Source organism: Pectinophora gossypiella, chromosome 9, assembly GCF_024362695.1.
Source record: "Pectinophora gossypiella chromosome 9, ilPecGoss1.1, whole genome shotgun sequence".
NCBI lineage: Eukaryota > Metazoa > Arthropoda > Insecta > Lepidoptera > Gelechiidae > Pectinophora > Pectinophora gossypiella.
Window position 1 is genome coordinate 5,282,552 of NC_065412.1, and position 17,211 is coordinate 5,299,762.

The 17,211-nt window shown below is 39.0% G+C and overlaps 1 protein-coding gene across 1 annotated transcript; it reads right to left on the reverse strand.

The window, feature by feature from the left end:
* Positions 1-319: 319 nt before the first annotated feature.
* LOC126369859 (exosome complex exonuclease RRP44) lies at positions 320-17,188 on the reverse strand. Its single transcript, XM_050014439.1, has 16 exons — positions 16,833-17,188; positions 16,429-16,757; positions 16,088-16,284; positions 15,579-15,805; positions 14,838-15,120; positions 13,383-13,553; positions 9,207-9,322; positions 7,411-7,545; positions 6,317-6,437; positions 5,378-5,502; positions 4,956-5,126; positions 4,137-4,343; positions 2,259-2,479; positions 1,665-1,833; positions 943-1,083; positions 320-620 (listed from the first exon to the last, which is right to left on the reverse strand). Exons 1-16 carry the CDS (start codon positions 16,884-16,886, stop codon positions 354-356), a joined length of 2,934 nt encoding a protein of 977 aa, XP_049870396.1. The 5' UTR covers positions 16,887-17,188; the 3' UTR covers positions 320-353.
* Between the last annotated feature and the right edge of the window lie 23 nt (positions 17,189-17,211).

Genomic DNA, 17,211 nt, shown 5'->3' on the forward strand with positions numbered 1-17,211 from the left:
ATAATTTCCACGGTACAAATGGAAAATCACAGGAAATCTAATTTTCTGAATCGACTAACGAATGAAGGAAATCCACATTCCCGAGATCATTTAACCGATTTAACGTACCAAAACATAAACACAAGCCCAATTGGAGTAGTAAGCGATACATCCATCGCAAGATGAACTAAAGACTACTTTATTCATTTAATTTATTGATACCAGACCAATCTTTGTAGCTAACGTACCAAACTCTGATCCATTTGAAACAACGTATTCGAGTGGCCCTATAACTATTTTCTATAACTAAAGTTTCGATGAATAAAATAAATAGTTTTCAAGTAAAAAAGAACATTTATTTATACATACTTGTACTACTTCTTTTTAGGTTTCTTCTTACTCTTAGTTTCTTTTACTTCTTCTTTTCTTTTCTTACTTTCTTTACTGTCTTTGATTTCTTCCACCTCCATACTTTCTGGTGTATCCTCTTGCCCGGGTACGTAGCTGAATCCAGGGACGTGAGGCTTGACCAATTGGAAGACGAGTTTCCTATGTTGTAGGTTGGTGCTGTCCAGGGATAGACGGACTGTTATCTCATCAAATGTCCTCAGTACCACATCGCCACATCTTTGTAGATGTTCCTGCAAACATGAAGTTATCATCATTTAACCGATTTAACGTACCAAAACATAAACACAAGCCCAATTGGAGTAGTAAGCGATACATCCATCGCAAGATGAACTAAAGACCCACACCTCACCGATCTTTCTGTTAGTCCAATTAAAAAATAATCCGATAATTACTTTATTAATTATACAATGTTTTCGAAAAGTGCTTTTTCGCTGCTCTCGATCAGCGCTGGCCCTTTTAACTAACAAAATTTTCTAGAAATAGGAATTCAACAGCGATATTAAACGGTCGTATGGAAATTAATGTGTTTTATGACATTAAATGAAATATTACCTCTTCATTGTATGAGAACTTGTCACTAGGCAGCAGTAGCGGCCTCTCCAGTCCGTACTTGGGTATAAGCACTTGCAGCGCGTTCCGTTTAACTGCTAACACCACCGCCGACTCTATCTCCACTCTATCCTTGAACAGGATCTGCAAACATTAACGTTTTGATATTGAACTGAGCATTTCTGACTGTGGATACATCTTCTTCTTTCGTGTGGGATGTGAAGTGGTTGACCGTTCTGGGGGTTATGTGAAAGATGAGGTTTTCACAGATTATTTGTTATTATCACTGACATCCTATAAAAAAAATAATTAAGTATACGAGGTCTACTGTAAAATGGCAATCTAGAAATATAAGCTAGTCTAAAACTACAGATATCCAATTGATTTAAATTACATAACAAAGAGTACGTCACACGTGTGTATTTCTATATAAATTTCGTTTGACAAGGTTTTCCTCTTGCCTATTAAGTGGTGTCTATGTGACGATCGGTATTTGTTAATGTCATAGAATAAGGAATAATACTATGTATAGAACGGCAACTTTCCGCTCCCCACCAGCGGGTAAGCTAGGTTTACCTCACCCCCTTCGGTCTTACTTTAGTCTTCAATCGTACGGGCGTTAGACGTCACATACACAGATGTGCGTGTAAGATAACGTCAATGTGTTTGTGTAAAATAGGGTTATTTGTATAAAGTGTCCGGCGTGTGTCTATGTGTGTCCTTACATGGGTGTTGAGCGCGACGGAGGCGCGGCCCGCGTACTGCGCCTGCCGGTGGCGGTAGTTGAGGTTGTCGCAGAGCGCGTCCGCGCGCCGCGTGTCCAGCAGCGTGGCGTGCGTCACGTCGGCGCCCACGCACGCCGCCAGCAGCCGGTGCACGATCACGTCCGCGTACCTGCACACGACGGACACTTATTACAAACATTTGGAATCGAAAACATATGTTCTATTGCTTGCCCAAAGAGAAGACGTGCCCATGCGTATCGGGTACGCCTTTGGCACGCTACGTGTACTACGCTTCTTATAACGAAATGCAAAAGAGATAGAAACAATGTGCCCACGCTTGTGCCATTTCTCAAAAACTTAAGAACTTTTATAAGCTGGCTCAAAACAGCCTCTGTGTTTAGTGTGTAGGGCTACGATCTGGAGATCTGAGTTCGAATCCCTTGACTTTCCGAAAAAGTAAGATCATTCCGCACTTCGGAAGGCACGTTAAGCCATTAACTACTGTAATATACCACCGCCGACCCGCACTGAAATAACATTCTGGGCGGGCTTCTAATAAAGAAGAAAGAAGAGTTATATAACGTAAAATATTACCTTCTGATCGGGGAGGTGAAGTGCGTGTATATAGGACAAGCGAGTCCGTAATGATAAAACTCGTCCTGTGTCCTGGAGCCGCTGGAGAAGTACTGAGCTTGTTGCATGCAGCGCGTCGCCATGATGCGCAGCAGAGTGTTGAAGAACGGCCGCTCCGGAATCACCGCCTCGCTCAGAGACTTGGAGAACGACTTGTTCGTCGACACGTCTAATTCGAAGCCCTGTCGATGACGGAAGTGTTAGTACTTTTGAAGTACCTCAGGAATTCTTCGGATGGATATCGAACATACGGTAGACCCTAAAAAATATGGCGTAACGAGACAGTTTTTAGCGTTAGTGCTACACCGCCGGTTCGGTGACTTGGAGAACGATTTGTCCGTCAACACGTCTAGTTCGAAGCCATGTAGGCGACGGTTTTTCAGTGTTAGTAATTTTTAAAGTGGATTCCAAAGGAATAGTCAGGATGGATATCGAAAGCCTGCACGTGGTGCCGCGCCGCCACCTTTTATCGACTATTTCAACAGGATTCGAGAAAAATTAATTGTCTTTTTTGTAACGATATTTGTCAATGCATTACTCTAGTGTTTCTACCGCACAGTTCGTTTTGGTCTGATATTCGTTTCGCGTTTTTTTTTTTATCAGTTTAAGTTTAGTTACCGTTATTATAATTATTACAAAGCAGACACATACTAAAACGTTTTAATTGAGCAATGTTTTAAACGTACTAATTAGATACAAGGAAAATTTGTATTTTGTGCCGGTACTGATTATGACACAGCCACAATGGATCATTAGTCACACGTCACAAAATACAATACATGAACAAACTTCTTTGTAAATAAAAAAATATTGTCCTTATTTTTGGAACGATTCGAAATCAAATCAAATACACTTTATTGCACAGAACTTAATTGTAAAAATCAGACATAACGTACAATTTGGGCGGCCTTATAGCTCTAGAGCAATTACTTCCAGGCAACTACTACCAGGAAACAACATTTATTAGCCTTGGATGCAGGATGGTGTGGCTTGGAAATCTGAATATCGGATGTTTTTTTCCGCCAGGAACAAAATATTATATATACCTAATTTTGTCTAGCGGAAGGAGTTTATCAGGTTATCATGTGCTCAGCGGTGAAGGAAAACATTGTTTGTGAGGAAATCCACATTCCCGAGAAATGTGTTTCGGAGGTATGTGACCTAACTTGCACTGGGCTGGTATTTCCTTCGCGGGTTGAAAAATCAAACAGGCTGTCGCTTCTGTACAAAACCAGATCTGTCAAATCTTCAGGTTATGTAAGCGGACCCTGTGAAAACGGGATAAAGATAGGGAAATATGATATTTTATGGAAGGTGCTATTGAGGTATAAAGGTATTCTCTTATTCCGTACGTGACTTGGGAGACCGTCGACCTAGGTACTTCATAAACCCTGATGCCAGGGTTATTATTAAGCCTTCAACGGACTCTTACAGGACTACATACTTACGTGAGTATAGGAAGACGAACAGTCAAAACCACAATTGACAACTGTCAATCTCGTCAAACTCGTCTTCAGACCGCCTTTACATGGAGATGGTTAAGTATACTCGAGCTGAATTCCACCTGAATGTTTTGGGAGGCAAAAAATCAGATACACCACGAGAGAAACGTCTGGCAAAACTAGGGGGTTAAAAAGGCCACATCGAAGCGATTCTTCAGAATACAATATTGCTATTTAACATTTGTTTATATTGCGCAGTTACGTTTATATGCGCAAATGTCAAATTGCTTTCTGTTGGCCTTTAAACCCACTAGTTTTTATTTTCCAGACGTTTCTATCGTGGTCTATCTGACTAGTTACCTCCTCTTTGCATGCATGTTTAACCCCCTGTTCATACCTGTTGTCTAGCAGCTTTCAGGAAGGTATGGAAGTTGGCGGGCGGCGGCGCGGGGTGCCGCCTCAGCAGCGCACACTGCGGGTACTCTGCAGCCAACTTCTCGGCCACCGACACGTTCGCGAGCAACATGAACTCTTCCACCATAGAGTTAGTGTCCACTATCTTCTTCGCTTGCACCTCTACCGGGTCGTGTGTTTCTGAATCCACCTGTTGCAGGATTAGATGGTAAATATGTTGAATCAGTCTACCTTATGGTATGCAGTATATCATATCCAGTACGGCTTGACATACGTCACCCGTCACTCTCTTACAGTACTGCTCAGAGAGAGACAGATGATCTCTGTCGCGGCGAGAAAGAGTCGCGTGCTTACGGTGCTAGGCCCGCAGGACTTTCTATAAATAGTAGTCATTATTGAATCGCAGCCGCAGTCTTCAGCTGGGGTCTACTGATTGAGTAACCGTGTGTTCACATTTCTTTCTCACATAAGTTTCGCAGTGAATCATACTAAAGAACTAATATAATATGATATAAACTCACAACTATAGTTATTTTTTTTATCTGATTACTTAACATCATCAATTCCATTAGAAATCGCGGTCACAGTATGACGTGAAAAAAAAAATCACAGAGAATGTTACTACGTAACATTAAAGTTATCACTAAAACAGTTGGCTCGACCATTATAGGCCGTAAACGACTCACCATTACATTAACCTACAACAGAAAGCTCGGTAAGGTGTGGGTACTTAGTTCATCTTGCGATAGACGTACCTCTGACTACATGATTGGGGTATAATGGTGAGTTTATGTTATGTTACCTGGAAGCGTATCTCAGGTGAGGCTAGTAACAGCGCTCCGTTGTCCAGGCGGCGTTGTTTGAGCTTCTTGGCAAGCGCGTTCAGCGTGCGCAACGAGCGCGCTATCTCGTCATGGCGACTCGAATCGTCTATGGCAATTTGCGCCTCCTCGTACGTCATAGCCGCTGCTGACTGGAAAGGATTTATATAAACACTCATTGCGTAACTAGTTTCAACACTGACTGATATATAAAATCACGCTCGAAACGGTATGAAACAAGAAAATGTTTCTCTGAATTCTTCCAGATAGTGGTGTTTAGGAGATAGCTGTGGTTTGTATGCCGTGGAAAGCCAACTCTTAGGAGAGACTGGCGGTAGGCTCGCCCGCCTATTGCCAAAATGGTATTAATTAAAAAAAATAGTATTATTATTGTTGTAGTTACCTTGATAACGCTCTTGTGGAACTTAGTCGATAAAACGTTGGCGTTTTCATCGATTTCCCAAACACAGGAGAATGCCAACCTCTCTTCGCCTCCGCGAAGCGAACATAAATTGGAACTGAGGAGATCTGAAAATTACAAAAGCGAATAACAAAATTACAGTCTAGAATTATTTGTTATATCGTATCGTATAGATCTTCTCTCGTGTGGGCTGTGAGATTATCAATTCTGATATATCAAGATTACTTAAGTATAGCAACTGGAACCGACTGCTTAACGTGCCCTCCGAAGCATGGATTATCTTACTGTCGGACCTCTGTCGGACAATCGGGATCTGCCTGCTATGTCATCATCACCAAACTAGGGATCTAAGTGTTTTTTTGTGACATGTCCCCACTGGGACTCGAACTCGTGACGTCCGATTCGTGAGCCTAACGCTCAAGCAATGAACCACAGAGGGTGTACCCAATCTTATAGAGTTCAAGGGAAGGGTTTATATCACTTCAATGAAGCAAAGCGACGCAGCAGAGCAGTAGTTCAGAAACGGCCTAATCACAGCAAGCGAGAATGCAGCTGCTCTTTTATTGGTGATGATGATGTTGCTATCTGTTTCAATGGAAACGCACTCTATGACAACTGTATTAATGACAGCCCTCTATAATTCAATCTTGTCATTATTTTGTACATAAACGTAGTATACAGTGTGTTAGTGACATCGTAACGAATACTGAGGGGGATGATTCAGACCATGATTCTGAGTTGATATTAAGTGGAATTTCCTGTCGGAAAGTTTATGATATTTTTTATGTTTTTTTTTTAATATTTTCCGTTCCATACTTTTGCGACGGAAAATTCCACTTGATATCAACTGAGAATCATGGTCCAAATCATCCCTTAAAGTTTTCGTTACGATGTCACTAACACCCTGTATATGTTACAAACCTGGCACCATGTCTATCCTCTTGTCCACTAAGTACACGGTGGTGGACCGCGAGGCCGCCTCTTTGTCCAATGCGGTATCAGGACGCACGAAGTACGTCACATCTGCTATATGGACTCCCACCTAAAAAGGAATACTTTTTTAATACTTTAACAACTTCATCAATTTGTGTAACTGTGAAAGTGCTCATAATGACACGACACACTGTCACTAGATGTAAATGAAATTATTAATCATAATCATAATTTATTTCAAGTTACAGTTTTACATTGGCGGTAGGTATAAGATATAGTAGGTACATTGTGACACCCTGATAAGGCACAGCAACTTAAGCATAACATTTATTAATATTTTTTTTTATTACTTATTAATTTATTTTTTCTTATGCATTGGCAATATTGGCATAAGCTTACTTCTCTGAATTCTGTAAATAGTACATTATAATATTAGCTTTGCGTTAATTTTATCACTCCGTCACTAGATGGCACAAATTTCCATATAACAGCTTATAATGTTGGCGACATCTAGTTATTCCATAGCGAAATAAAGAAGCAATATCATTCAGTCCCTACTCACACAATAAAACAAGAGCGCCCATGGCGAGCATTGGTACTAAATCTAAAATGTATGGAAGGGACCAGACATGGTCATTGAATTATGAATACGGTCAATGACCCGTGATCTGTTGCTGGAAGCATGGTATAACAAAACCAGGTATGTTCAATCCTATGACAAGCCGTCCTTTGACGACGTAAGTGTTCCCACTGTGATACCATTAAATTGGTATCTCCAACATTCCAAAAACGTAAATTTTATGATGAAAATTAAATGAATTACTGACTAATATATTTACTTACTATTACTTGTCACATATATAAAAATCATTATAACTGTAATTGTTTTACTAAAAAATCAAAATTTCCTTGCAAAGTAAATATAAAAAATTGGTCGTAGGTAATTTATTTTTTAAGAAATGGCAACTTAGGGTGGAATGACGTCAGCTGGGCTGACCTTGAAATATTAGCTGTCACTTTTGAGCATACCTGGTTTTCTTATACCATGGCTGGCAGTGTTAATACAATAATGTATAGCTTACCTCAAACTTCTTGAGCCCGGTATCAGTGGTGCCCTCAATGGGTCGCGCGTGCAGGGCGTCGTCGATATCCGTGCAGCCCGGAGGGTCCACGGAGCAGATGCAGATCGAACGCAGATCCACGCGTTTCTTTATTTCCTGGCAATATTAAACAAAACGACTAGTTCAGTACAATGATTATATTTCAATAAAGATAACATTTTACAATAGCTTCACTTAGCCAAGTAGGGAACGTTAAGTTGGTTTGGACACGGAGAGCGGATGAAGGATAATAGGATTACGAAAGCGGTATATTTTATAAAACGAAGGTTGATGGTAGGGCTGGCAGTGGAAGACCTAGAAGGACGTACATTGATCAAATTAGAGATGTCCTTAAAAGGTTTAGTACGATCTACTCTGAACCGGCGTGTGTCAGAATCGAAGCAAATGGAATTCCATAGTATGTTCACTGCGCAGCCAGTGTTGTGACGTTCATTAGGGTAGTGATGTTTATCAGTCGACATTATGCCGATCGATTCTTTTCTATTTAACAGTAAATATACACGACATATGAAATGGATACTGTGACAGATAAAGCTAAGTGCTAAAATATTTAGTTTGATATTCACGTAGCTCAGTTTAAATTCGGCCCAACAAAGTTAAGCCGTTTTAGAGCCTCGACACTTGTCCAATTACGTAGATAAACAAACATAAAACTATATACGTCCCACTGCTTGCTGGGCACTTGCCTCCCCATAATCCGGAGAGAGTATGGAACATACTCGACCACGCTGCTCTACTGCGAGTTAATCGAGATGTTTTACGGCTAATAGCTCGGGCCAGCTTAACGTGCTGTATAAATGATAATGGTGATGTATGGCATAGAATAAAGAATATTACTGGGTATAGGACGGTAACTCTCCGCCCCGAAGCAATTCGTACCTCACCCCCTCTAAGTCTTAAAAGCATCTTAGTCTAAATGGTCGTAAGCCGTTAAGGAGAAAGGGGCAGCCACCTGTCTGACCCGCACGCTCTTACGCGGAGTGGCAACGTGGACACGAAAAGAAAGACGTATGGAGATAGTCTTCTCTCCTGGTGTCTGCGTTATTATTGAGTCGCTTTACCCTGTCACCAGGTGAGCGAGGGCGGTCATCGACCTTACAGCCCACACATGATGCGTGACTTTTCTAACTGAAGTATCTGTAATTATTTGCTAAAGTGATTTGTGCCTTATTCTTCTTCTTCTATCATGTGGGTTATGAGGTGAATTACCAACCTCATCAACCTTGGTGTCAGGGTTATTATTGAGCGGCCAAAAACCCCTGACATGGCTCATGTAACGAGTCTTACTTACATCAGTATGTAGTAACCGGGACCAACGACTTTACGTGCCTTCCGAAGCACGGATCATCTTACTTTTTGGACAATCAGGTGATCAGCCTGTAATGTCCTAACCAAACTAGGGATCACAAAGTGATTTTTGTGATATGTCCTCACCGGGATTCGAACCCGGGACGTCCGGATCGTGAGCCCAACGCTCAACCACTGGACCACGGAGGCCGTGTACCTTATTGACAATTGTAAAAGGTGCCAATCAGTTTCGGTAAAAATTGCAGATAAGTCAGTTTGGGACATCAGCTACGACATGTACGGTCACGAGTACTAATATGTATACACTTTGCAACCATGTCACATTAACTTTTTTGACAAATTAAACCACAAGCCTCATTAAATGTCAAATATGATAGTGCGACAGGGTTCTAAAGTGGGTACATGATATTGCTCATGACTGTATGACATATAGGACATAGGAAGCCTACCTCAGGCGGTATAGTCCAGTCATCCGGCGGCAGACACGCGAGCACGGCTTCACTGAACCTCGCGTGTGGCACGTCGTGTTCCAACAAGATCACTTCATTCTCCGCGTCTTTATCGCCTGGTAATTAAACACACATCACATTATTATCTACCAGCGACCCGCCCCGGCTTCTAGCTCAGGTGCAATGCTGAGGAAAAAATGAAATTATTCACGACATCACATTAAAAACCTCAAAAATAACAGTATTTCTCCACTATTTAATGGATGTTATTACAAATATAAACCTTCCTCTTGAATCACTCTATCTATTAAAAAAAAAAACACATCAAAATCCGTTGCGTAGTTTTAAAGATTTAAGGTGATTCGTTTTCCATACAAAAGTTGATGCAGTGCTACAGGAAAACGGATAGAGGAATATTGTTATAAAACCGATAAATAGTAATATTTTGGTGTATTATTTTCGCAAACTATCAAAAATTTAGGGTCCAAATACGAGAAGTACCATATTTCAGACCCTCAATTTTGATCAATTCTACGTTTGTAGTGGTGCAGATTACAGTGTATTTGCTGAGCGTGTAGAGGTGTCAATGTTAGTTTGTGTGCGTGATAGTTTTTTTTTTCTCTAAAGGCTTTGACTACTTGACAAGTTTAATAGAATGTCAGTGACAATTTATAAAGAGATTTTGTATGAAGAGAATAAATATAAATAAAAAACTCAAAATACTACAATCTGAGAAAAGGAATATTGGAAAAATATTTTTGTTTTAACGCATATTATTTAAACATTTTTAAATAATGGGTAAGTACCGTGTTTTAAAAGAGGACATATATTATAATAAAAAATGAATACATAAAATGAAATGGCTGTATGGGCATAGTTCCCTTTGCCTTACCCTTCGGGGAAAACCAAATCAAAAAAAAGTTGTTGCATTTGCCGGCCTAAGTAGTAGTCATTTATAATTAATTGTTTTTCCATCCAACATACAGATTTATTTATATTCTCTTTGCCGCGGACTTTTTGGTGAGAACGGGAACGGGAAGGTTGCTTTCTTCATTGAATACAAAGATTGAATAATCTAAATAATCAATACGAAGTGGTGTTTTGTGGTTAATGATCATATTAAGTTAGTCGGAAAACATTCCCGATAGTATTATTAAATCGGAATATTCAATAAACAAAGTGTACCTATCTATTTTCGCCAAGCCGCTTACTTCGTTTGGGGTTCGGAGTAGGAGTCTGCTCCGAGGGTGGGGGCTTAGGTTTCATCATTTCATTAATCATCATCAAGAAAAAAAACACAAGACATGGCTGTATGGGCATAGTTCCCTTTGCCTTGCCCTTTGGGAAAAAAAATAAGATAAATTTTGAAATTCTTATGTATAATAAACAAACATCACAGACATCATGACAGATCTAAAACTAACGAAAATCTTTTTTCTTTTTTCTATTTGACTTATTTATGAATTTTAATCAAGAAAACGTGATAATAAGTTCGACAGCAACCAGTTCAGGTCCCCGAAACAGCCCATTTCAGGCCGCGTATATATGGAAATACTACTTCAATACGTCCCAGCCTCGTCTTTTTTTAACGTCCTCGTTAAAAAAAGACGTCCTAACCTGAACTAACTAACCTAACAATAAACACCACGCGTAAATATAAGTCCAGAAATGCGCTGCAAGTCGTCTGGACTGGGCGCGAAAACAACATAGAATTCGATTAGCTGCTAAGTGTCCCGCATGCTATCACCAGCTGTCACTGACATACGTATGAAGTCCCGCGGATTTTATTGGAACTAAATGACAAGTCATAATAATTATATGCGGATACTGCGACATCAGCGCCGTGCTTGCGGGACGTCCTGAAGCGCTATTACATCTTTCAAACGCGATGCGACAAAGTTTGAACCGACGCAATTTAGGAAAAATCTACCTTATTATTACTGTACTGTGATCGTTATTTGTAAAATCATACAATACATATACACAATTCTTTATACACAATATAATTATTATGACATATTGTGGACTTTTCGGTAGACCTACAAAAAAGGAACAATTCAACCATACGTTGTTTTGTTATATCTCAATGGGCTCAGGCAGTGTTTTCGCCGAAAGCTCCAAGTCGGCTATATTTGTAACGATTATGTTTGACATTCATCATCATTTTTGAACCATTTTATACAAAAAAAAAATACTTGTATAAATTATATACCCTAAAGCACGCCCATGAATCACTCTACTCATTGGTGAAAACCGTATGAAAATCCGTTCAGTAGTTTTTTAGTTAGCCGCATGTTCACTGATGCGATTAATGCCTGTTAGAATTTTACAAAATAAAAAATACGGAAATTACGGAAGGTACTTTAGTGCAAAGTACATTATTGTATAATTATAATATTATTGGTAAAAGTGATACTTTTTGAAAATTCCGTAACAAATAGACGGGTTCGCCAAATTCAATTGTAAAAAAAAATACAAAAAGTAAAATAGTATTTTATGCAACAGTTGTATAAGAAGGGTCAAAAAATGCGAGTGGCGTGAGTTGCGATGTGAGCCTTGGCGAACATCGCAATAAGAGACGCCACGAGCATTTTTTGACCTAGTTATACAACGTTGCATACAATACTTTTTCTACGACGACGTAATTTTAAATGAAACAAAAATTTTCCAATTTATTTTCCAACGCGCGGGAAAATGGCGGCAAATGTATACTTTTTTTTTATAGTATATCTATGGCACCAAACAAAGTAAAGGTGCCAGTTTCCAGGTCAAAAAAAAAAAAAAAACAACAACAATGCTTTTTTGGCGACATTATAGTACAGTTACACTTTGTAAACAATGCTTTTATAGGCCATAGAGCATACACTTTTTCAAAGAGTTTAATTATGTATGTACTTATATTAGACTTTTTGGTTATTTAAATGCCAGATTAAAGTAGAGGAGTAGAAAAACAATTAAAACATGCACTTGGGTTTGAACCGTGAAACTTAAGAATGGCGGCGACTGCTTTACCGAATGCACCATTTAGAAGTTAGAAGTAGACTTCAAATTATGCATCTCTTTTAATAGCTAACCTAGTTCGCATGTGTGTGTGACAGCTTCGTGTTTGTATACAAATTGAAATGACACCAACTTTTGATGCAATGTTTCAATATGATATCTGCAGTAAATACTTCAAAATTGTAGCTTAACTTAAAGATAATGTATGTAAGATTTCGCCACGTAACATTTCACTGGGTCAGAACTCAACACTAAACGAATAAATGGAAAAAAATACGAAAACTGCAGAAGTAACGCCATCTGCTGACGCAGCGTTACTTAGCTGACTGAAACGTATCACCTTAAGCGTACATAGGGATATAAGGACAGAAAAAGCGACTTTGTTTTATACTGTGTAGTGATAGTATACGAACTTACTCTATTTATCCATATTTATATTTATTAGGCCCGGTCTCCTCCACTAAGGGTTGAACTATCCGTTTCTGTTACTCAGAATTACTCCCTCTCGCTCTAGCAAATGATGGTTCAAAGTAACAGAAAAGGACAGAAGTATAGGAAAGTGCGATGAGGTGCAGACAAATGTGGTTTGACCGTAATGCGGTGATTTGGAATTCGATGAGATGTGCTTTAAACGTGCCTTCCGAAACACTGGTCATCTTACTTTCAGACAATCAGGTCACCAATTCTGGTAATGTTCTAATTCTAACCAAAATAGGGATCACAAAGTCTTCTTTTATCGTGTGGGTTGTAAGGTGGATTATCAACCCCATCAACCCTGGTGCAGTTATTATTAAGCCGCCACAGGCCCCTGACATGATTCATGTAACGACTACGTACTTACATCAGTAAGTAGTAACCGGGACCAACGGCTTAACGTGCCTTCCGAAGCACGGATCATCTTACATTTGGACAATCAGGTGATCAGCCTGTAATGTCCTAATCAAACTAGGAATCACAAAGTGATTTTTGTGATTTGTCCCCACCGACCGAACCTGCGACCTCCGGATCGTGAGCGCAACGCTCAACTACTGGACCACGGAGGCCGTTCAGAAAGTAATTTTTGAGATATGTCCCCACCGGGGTTCGAAACTGGGACCTCCGCATCGTGAGCCCAACTCTCAACCACTTGACCACTGAGGCGGTTACGGTAACGTAACGATGCAAAACAATACTAACCAATAGGTCCTAAAGCCCTGACGAAGTGTCCGAGAGGGTATCGACTGTTCCTAGGCCACGAGTCAAGCGCTACCAGTATCCGCTGCGCCGCCAGCACGTCGCTTTGACGAGTCTCTATGCGCACGCGCGGAATGCGCTTCTCAGCCGGGCAGAACAAATGACGCACCGCACCTGATAAACAAAAGAAACTTTTATTAAATTGTTCAATCAATAGTCAATCTTTAAAATTTACTAACTTTATGTTTCGCGATTAAACAAGGTAGCTAAAATGTTGAAGAGCCTGTCAGCCGGATGAGGTATATAATAGTAGTATAAATTGGAGATAGTGACAAAAGAAGCGATAAGTATATTGCATAGTAAATAGGAATAAAATAAAACTATCAACAAACAGCAAAAATTTTCTACTATTTAATACTGCCAATAAATATTGTTATCTCTTTCTTTATCTTAAATAATAACTGCATTTATTCTATTTTTAGTTACTGGTAACTAGTAACACGCAAAAGTGGATGTTTCCTTACACACATTCACACTAATAATTTATTATTTTGAATGAGAAATAGTATATAAAACCTACAGATAATAAAATAAAACATACTGCATGTACTATTGGTACCACTATTACATAAAATATAATGTTGTGTAAACTTGTGTAGGTACGATTGCCAAAGGTCGCAAGTTCTTATTTGGCATGTTGACAGGAAATATTACCGAAAATAAATCTGTATAGCAAATGCACTATTAGTCAACAAAGTAGTAAAATAATGAACTGCAAATAAAATACTTTATATTGAAAATTCACTTCAATTTCACATAAGTCATAACATAAATAGTCTATGTACGTCTTACGTACGCCATCCATTAATTTCTCTCTTTTAAGGGTTCTCCCCACGACGATTCTGTCGCGATGCTAACGCGATTCATTACGGTGGTTCTCCGCTCACGCACCACCCTCCCTCCATCCTTCCCCCAATGTCGCCCGACACGGTCACGTGCTAGCATCGACACTGTCGCGATTCTGTAGCACGTAAGTATCGCTTTTGTAACGCGTTGCAAATGCGCTAAACGCGCTACTGCAAGGCTGCAAAGTGTTGCCGTGGGCGATAAATAGTTGCCAGTAATCAGCTATTTATGAATATTTCTACCATGTTGTAGTTGTAAAGACTCACCCATGGTTTGTAGTTTGTAGGTTAGACAGTTTCCACAATAATTAATAATAGATTGAATAATTACGATTCTAATCATATTTAATGGTAATGTGACCTAACATTTTAGCGTGACTTATGATTATTTTGTGAGTATATCATACTTAACAAATTTCTATATCATGAATTTATTTATTTTGTATAATTGATGATTGCTTTGATAAACTTATTTTTCACTATTTCTATTTCAGTGTTTCGAACACAATTCTTATAATTGTTATGCGAATAAATACTCATTCATTCAACTTACCTGGAAATCTATTTGGCATGAGAATACCGCAGTATTGTCTCCACTTCCTTCTGATAATGCCCACAACTTTCCCAGTGGGAGTAATTTCGTCATCAGTGACTTTTTCCAATTTAGTAGCGTTTAGCAACACCGCCTCTTCCTCCAACAGGTCCCCAGGGTCATCTGCCTTATCCTCCAGGACAATGTCACTGGGTTTCCTCCACTCTGACTCTGGGAATATTTCTATAGCAACCACATCGCCATCTACTGCCCGATTGATGCCAATGTGGCCTTGTAAAAGAATCTGGAACAATAATGTCTTTTACTTATATATTTTTTATTTATATTGCACAGAGAGAAACAAGTCAATACTGGTGTTCTGGGTTCATACAATAGAATGAGTAAAAAGTTTTTATATATTTTTTATTTATATATTTAAAATGAATTGAATCTCTTTGGTGTGTTTCCCTTTGGTAGCTAGGCTTATTAACAGAAATATAAGAGATAGAACAAGTGGCTCAAAAATCATCCCCAGGAATAACCCTCCTTTAAGATTTACATCAGTCAGATAAAAAGGAGGAATAAGAGGTAACAATTATAAAGATTAAGGCTTCACAGTTCACTTATAACAAACACCAAAGACCAGGTGGGATTGTGGCCAAACCTGGTATAGGTTTTTAATAAAAAAAAAAACTTTAGTCTGTTATAAAGTGTGATCTAACGCCTAACATAAATCAGTAATATAATTGATCCCTAACATACCGGCTTTTCAAATCCATTGACAACAGCAGTGGCTTCCAAGAAGTTATCTCTGGAGGCATGGAATGTTCCTTGATATAACTGGCCACCTCGAATGCCAGCATGAATTTGGTTTGGTGTCAAATGTGCAGGATACAGAGCATCCTTAGAAACACTCTCTGGTATCACATTCTTAGACAATTTGTCCACAAGGCCAGGAAAGCCATTTACATTCTCAATATAGTCTTTAACTGCAATCAAAAGAGCATGAAACTATTAGAACATAATGGAAAATTTAAATGACAAATAAATCAAATGTCAGTACTTATTAATCAAAAATTGTTTATAATGCTGCTAAACTCCACAAAAACAATAGGTGTACTAATAATGATACTCTTATGAGCTTACAATTTGTAAAGCGTGCAATTTATAATAATATAACTTATTGCTTTCCACATGTAGAAGGTTGGTCACATGAGGTGAGTAACACATATGGACCTGGTTTGGGCAGAACAGTTTTAAGAGATTCGTACCTGTGCAAGAAACAATTCCCTCTTCAATAGCCTGTTTTCTATTATTTTCGTCGTCTGTCAGCAACACAATCTGCACACATTGACTTGTTGGCTTGTTAGCAGACAAATGTGATGCATACCAGGATGCTGCTCTACGAATAGCTCGGTCATTCCTGTCATTGACTTTTTCTCCTGGATTCCTCTCCACATAAGTGTCTCTGTAAATTGATTTAATTGACTGAATATATTTGTAAAGCTCATACTCCACTTTTGTACCACTAAGTACCTATATAATTATAAAAACATAACTGAAGCCTTAAAACTTTAAACATTTAGTAGCTTAGCTACAAAGTTTTACTCACTTATGATGTTCATTTACAAATGAATAAAACCTTCTTTTCTTATTGCCAATTATTTCAAGAAGTCGTTGAAATATGGCTGTATTCTGATGCTTCACTTCTTCTAGTACAGTTTGTAGTATGATAACATCAGTAAGAGCATCCTCTTCCAAAACATCTATCTGGTGCAGAATCACATTTGTGTCCAGTACTAAGTAGTGTGGGTCTTCGAAGAGCGCGCATATAGACGGCGGCTTGGCGTCGAGAACAAACTCGTCGTCTTTGTGAGGGCAGATGCCACAGGCAGCTGACCCACACAGCAGGTCATCGCGCAGGTAATGCTCGCGAACGATCTGTAATTAGAACTCTTATTTTCTACATAAAGTTCATAAACATTTTTTATGGGTGAGATGTAAACATAACCTTACCTTCAGAATGTTTCCGCGTTTCGTTTTAGTCAAAAATGTTTTTGTAGTCCACATTGTCGTGGCGCAAGTAAGTTCTGCATTAAAATCTTAGCTATGATATCAAATTTTATTCTTTTGGAGCATTCGATTCAACAAATGGGCACAGAAATGCTCGGCATGATAATTATGTCAATGTCACTGTCACTGCTTGACTTGACAGGACCGCAGGATTGCCAATTGCCAATGCCCATTTACCAAACCAAAATCCCCGAGAGGGATTTTCCAGGCTATGTTTCCCAAAAAAATATAGATGACGCTGTACAGAGTTGCCTTCGATTAACCTTCTAATTTCATGGATAACAAACATAATATTATGTATCTTTTATCACTAGATATGAAA